Genomic DNA, 5,654 nt, shown 5'->3' on the forward strand with positions numbered 1-5,654 from the left:
AAACATTACACACAGATATTGGTCTTCGTACACTATTTAACCATGCATGGACCGAGTATATATTTAGTGTTTTAAGAAAAGAAAAAAGCATAAGAACATGGTCTTTAAATACAAGGTTATTATTCAATCAACCTATAGTTGATCAAATTGATAAAGAGATACAAGAATACTTTAGATTGAACTCTACAAGTGAAGTTTCAGAAGGTTTAATCTTGGATGCTATGAAAGCTGTAATCTGTGGCAAATTTATTTTAGTAACTTCATTTTATAACAAAAATAAAAACATTATGAAAGAGGAAATATTAGATAAAAATATTAGAAGATAAACATAAAGCTACAGGTTCTAAGAAAAACTATCAGCATCTTCTTATAGACCGTAAAAAACTTCAGGCATTTGAAACAACGCAAATTCAGAAAAATATAATGTACCTTAAACAAAAGTACTGGTATAGACATCCTATGGTAGATCACTAAAACTTCTGGCATGGAAAATAAAAGAACAGCAAGCAAAAAAGACTATTACTTCTATTAAGAAAATAGATGGAAATATAGAATTTACTCCAATGGGAATTATGGAAACATTTTTAGACTATTATAAGAATTTATACAAATCTGATGTACCTTTAGGTTCAGATATACTGGATTACTTTAGGAAAAATCACTTGGTTAAGCAACTTACTCAGACCCATAAAGATTTTATGGAGGAGCCAATCTCTGAAAAGGCAGTATAGGCCGCAATTTCACATTTAAAAATAAATAAATGTCCTGGTAGAGACGGCCTTCCTGCCGAATTTTATAAGAAATATGAGCATCTCTTAGTTACACCACTAACTAAACTTTGTAACCTAGTATTAGAACAAGGAATTAAACCATCTACATGGGATGAGGCAAAGATTATACTTTTGCATAAGAAGGAGAGAGATCCTCAAAGTACTAAATCATATGGGCCAATTTCACTCTTGAATAGTGATTACAAAATTTTCACTACTGTTATTACCTCAAGACTCAATCAAATAATAGATCAATATATTCATTTAAATCAAACTGGTTTCATACCTAAAAGTGATATCAGTGATAATATTAGGAAAACAATTAATATAATACATTATGGCAAATCACATTTAACAGACAATTGTTTATTGGCCTTCCAAACTGCTCTTTTTAAAACAGGTGATAGCAGAAATGGACTTTGGACCAAATCTATTGCCTGCCAATATAATTATGAAGCACCATTCATTTACTGTTCTCAGACTGATAGCACGTCAACATATTTATATTATATTTATTTATAATCTGAATTTATAAACCACCCTCCCCTGAGTACACAGGGCTCAGGGTGGTACACAGCAAGAAATAAAAGCATTCATAAATAATAAAACAATTTAAGTAAAACATAAGGATATGATGTGTGGAGCACTTTTAGGAACCACTGGGATTGCACAATAAGGTTTGTATATCATCTGAGCTATTCCAGAAGGTAGTCGAAGATTAGTCTGTAGCAGTGGAAAAGAACAAAGAGTCCAGTAGCACCTTAAAAACTAACAACATCTGTGGCAGGGTATCAGCTGTTGTGAGTCATTGTTCACTTCTTCGGATATTCCAGAAGGTGGCACTGTTCAGACCCTAACCCTCTCAAAGGCGGACTCTGGTGGGTCGCCGTGTGCCTCTGAAGCAACAGGACAAAGTCCCGAGTCCAGTGGCGGCACCTTTCAGACCAACAAGAGTTCAATTCTGGGCATCAGCTTTTGTCTGCATGCACAGATGCACACGAAAGCTGATACGTGGAATTGAACTCCCGTTGATCTTAAAGGTGCCGGCTCTGGACTCGGGACTTTGCCTTGTCAGACCTCAGCATCCTGGGATAACTATGTTAAATGGTTGTGAGGACTTATTTATGGTTCAACTAAAGTATAGTAAGTAGGCTTTGGTAAAACTTGATTTGTGGGTAGTACTTGGTGATTAACATGGTTAGATATATCACTGAATGGCTACAGATAATCTTGATGGCAAAAGACACTTGGTTGTATCTAAAGCAACAAACGGTACAGGCATCAATTACAAATTGAGGCTAAAACAAGTTACTTTGTTCAAAGGTTTATTGAAGAATGTCTCACTCTTTAAAGCTTACATTTTTATTTTTATCTTTTTTGTAATTAGTGTATTGGTTTGAACGTTTAACTGTTCTTATGACCTTTATGTACATTTTCATTGTTATATTTGGTTTATTGTTTTAATTCTACCAATAAAATGTTAATGACAAAAAGAAAAAAAGAACCCACACCACGTCCCTGAAGTCTTGTGCTTTCTCAGGGAAGAGGCGAGGCCCACCGAACCCCACTTCCCAAAGCCTCCGCACGGGGCCCCCCTGCAGCCCAGCCTCCTGCCCTTCTCCTCCCCAAGCGCGACCTTGCCCCGGTTTCGCTTGGGGAGAGGCGGCAACGGCTGCAGCCTCCTGGAGCGGAGTTCTGATCCTCGCGTGGAAAACACCCGGCTTGAAGCCCCGACAGGGTGGCCAGTTCTCGGCTGGGGCGCTCCGGAAGACTCGGGGCCCACCACCGGGAAGGGAAGCAGAGCCTCAGCGGGGCGCAGACGCCGGAGAGCCTCTGTCCAAAACCGCCGCCTTCTCCATCCGGGGGGGGGGCCCGGATCTCCGTCGCCTGGGAGTCCGCTGTGGATGAGGCCGGGGAGGGGAGGGAGGTTCCCGGGCCTCGCCTGGAGGTTGGCAGCCCCACGAGGTCTGGCAACCGCAACTCCGGCCTCGGGCTCCAGCTTCCGGCTCCTCTGCCGAGACGCCGCCTTCACTTCCTGCCCGAGCAGGCCGGTGTGGCCCGCGACGCTCGGCGGCTCCCAGTCCTCCCGCATCCCACAATCCTCTCCTCCTCCTCCTCGGCCCGTCATGGCGCAGCTGAGGGCTCTGCCGCCGGCTTGGCGCGGCGCCTCGGCGGCTTCTCTGCCGCGGCGCAGACTCCTCCTGCTGCAGGCGGCGGCGGCAACACCGGCAAAAGCTGAGTCAGTGTGAGCCAGCTCACCGTTTCTTAGCCTCTGGCTCGCGCATTTTCGGTCTCCGCTCAGGACGGAGGGCTCCAGGGCAAAGTGATTTATCCAGCAGCCAAACCGCTCGCTCACCGCTTTCATGCCAGCAGCTCGCAAAGTGGGATTTTTGCTCGCAACGAGACTCCACAGCTGAGAGGGCGGTTTGCTTGTGAGTTTTGGGCTTCCTGGGGCAGCCGCCGCCTCGTAAAGGGGCGCTAACCGCCCACCCTCCTTTGAGAGTGACCCCTGCAGGCTGGAGGACCTGGAGAAGGGGTTCGGACAGAGATCTGGAAGATCCAGGTTCGAATCCCTGCTCTGCGGTGGAAGCCTGCTGGGGGACCTTGGGCCGGGCGTGCTCTCTCAGACTAACCTACCTTCAGTGGCGGCTCCTACCTGGTGGAATGAGCTCCCGCAGGGCCTGCAAGACGGAGCTCTTCTGCCAGGCTTTTAATTAGGAGCCGCCACTACCACCAACAACAACTATCTTGTGGTAACAATGGGGTAATGGGTTGGCCCAGCATAAAGATCTAACTATAGTATAAAGATCTAGCTACAGTATTGCGATGGATTGGTGCCCTTGAAGCGGGCTTTTGGGTACACCTATAGGTCACCATCTTGATTTGACTAAACTGGTAACATCATTGAGCACTTTATTATTGTTAAATATGGTTGTTTTATGCTGTTTTTAATGTTTTATTTGGCACATGGTGCCCCTGTTTATAAGCTGCCCTGAGCCCGTTCGCAGGGAGGGCGGGATATAAGTGTAATAATAAATAAGATCGTTGTGAGTGAGGGTAGAATGGAGGTCCCAATTAGAAGGGCAGGGTCTCAATGGGTTAAATAGATGATTGTTTCTCCTGAACAGACCACATGACTATTTGCAGGTAGGATCCTTCTCTTTTCTGTGTTGGCTGCAATCCAGTGCCAAGTTAAACATTGGTGATCCTGTTGATTTCAGTGGACCAAAGTGCATGTGTTTGTGTTGGATCCTGCCTGCTATGGGCTGTGCGTTTGAAATCTGAGCATTTTGTAAAAATTACCAATGGTAACAACCATACCACTTATCTCTTTTCCCTTATTGTTTTTCCCATCTCATCTGATCACAAAAGGGCGTTTACAAAATATATTTTTGGGTTTTGAGAGCCAGTTTGGTGTAGTGGTTAAGTGTGCGGACTCTACTCTGGGAGAACCGGGTTTGATTCCCCACTCCTCCACTTGCACCTGCTGGATGACCTTGGGCAAGCCATAGTTCTGGCACAGCTGTTCTTTAAAAAGACCAGTTTCTGTCAGAGCTCTCTCAGCCCCACCTACCTCACAGGGTGTCAGTTGTGGGGAGGGGAAGGGAAAGGAGTTTGTAAGCCGCTCTGGGACTCCTTTGGGTACTGAAGGGCGGGGTATAAATCCAACCTCTTCTTCATGCTGTCTGTGTTTTGTCTCTTAATGTTAGTTTGGTGTAATGGTTACGGTGTCGAGCTAGGATTGAGGAGACTCAGGGTCAAATGTACACTGTAACGTGGGTGACCTTGGGCCAGTCACACACAGCCAGCCTACCTCATAGGGTTGTTGTGATGATAAAATGGTGGAGGGGAGAATAGTGTCAGTCCCTTTGGGTCCCTCTTGAGGAGGAAGGTAGAGTATAAGTAAATGAATATTCTTTAAGCACAATACAAATAAATATATCCAGAAATATGAAAGGTTACTTTTCAAGCAAAGCAAAGAGAATATGTTTCATTTTGTTGAATGATTGCTTTGTTTTTGAAACTCATTCCTAAAGTGAGTGTATGAATTCTTTTCTCATGTGTTAAGCCATGCAGTTGTGCTGGTGGCTAAATTTGTGTGTGGAAATTGTTGTTGAATTGTTGAAGAGCGCTCTCGTGCACAAAAGTTTATGCAAAATTAATCTGTTGTTATTTGTTGCTGCTGGGTTTCTGTTTAACTAATGTTAACTAAGTTTTCTGTCAAATTATGCTGTACTATCTGAAAATAATACTGTGGTCTTTATGCAATTCTGTGGCCCTGGCGACTTGTAGTAGTCTGGGATCTGTACAGTAAGCAATATGGTGAGCTCATTCCTTGACAACTGAGGTGCTGATATCTACAGATGGAGATGAGATGTTTCTAAAGAGAAATATCTTGTTTTTGCTTGATTGTAGCAGTGAATTTGGCAGTCTGTGGAGTTTACTCGACACTTTAATAAAGCATGAGGCACAATAACATTTTATGCCCCTGTGCATGTTCGTTGTGATACAGAAAAGCCTGCAGAAAACCCCTACTCTTCCTTTTTAGAAAGCCCTGAATGACTATCCAGGCACTGAGCGATTTCACACGCTTGGCTTCCAAAACGTTTCTGTCTTTGGAAAAACTCAGTTGAATGCTCACAGGCATTTAGTTTTTGCCAACTCTTGGCATCCCCTCCTCTGCTTCTTCCCAACAGAAGCATCCTTCCTACATACACCTCACCAGGGGTCTTTTGGGGCCGGACTGCGCCGGAGCACCGCTCCAGGAACCCAGGAGCTGGCAAAATAGCGGTGGCAGCAAGCCCCACCCCCAGCTCCCCCCCTCGCTACGGCCTTTCGCCGGCCTCCCGGGGCCTGCGCTAAAGCGCTGCGGCCCCAGGAAGG

The 5,654-nt window shown here is 44.9% G+C and overlaps 1 protein-coding gene across 1 annotated transcript in view; it reads left to right on the forward strand.

The window, feature by feature from the left end:
* The first annotated feature begins 2,896 nt into the window (after positions 1–2,896).
* ABCB7 (ATP binding cassette subfamily B member 7) overlaps positions 2,897–5,654 on the forward strand; it is a 90,095-nt gene continuing 87,337 nt past the window's right edge. Inside the window, exon 1 of the mRNA XM_015406985.1 lies at positions 2,897–2,998. Within this exon, the coding sequence (XP_015262471.1) occupies positions 2,897–2,998 (102 nt within the window). The remainder of the gene's footprint in view (positions 2,999–5,654) is intronic.

The sequence above is a fragment of the Gekko japonicus genome, unplaced genomic scaffold (assembly GCF_001447785.1).
Source record: "Gekko japonicus isolate JY-2015 unplaced genomic scaffold, Gekko_japonicus_V1.1 scaffold1713, whole genome shotgun sequence".
Classification (NCBI taxonomy): domain Eukaryota; kingdom Metazoa; phylum Chordata; class Lepidosauria; order Squamata; family Gekkonidae; genus Gekko; species Gekko japonicus.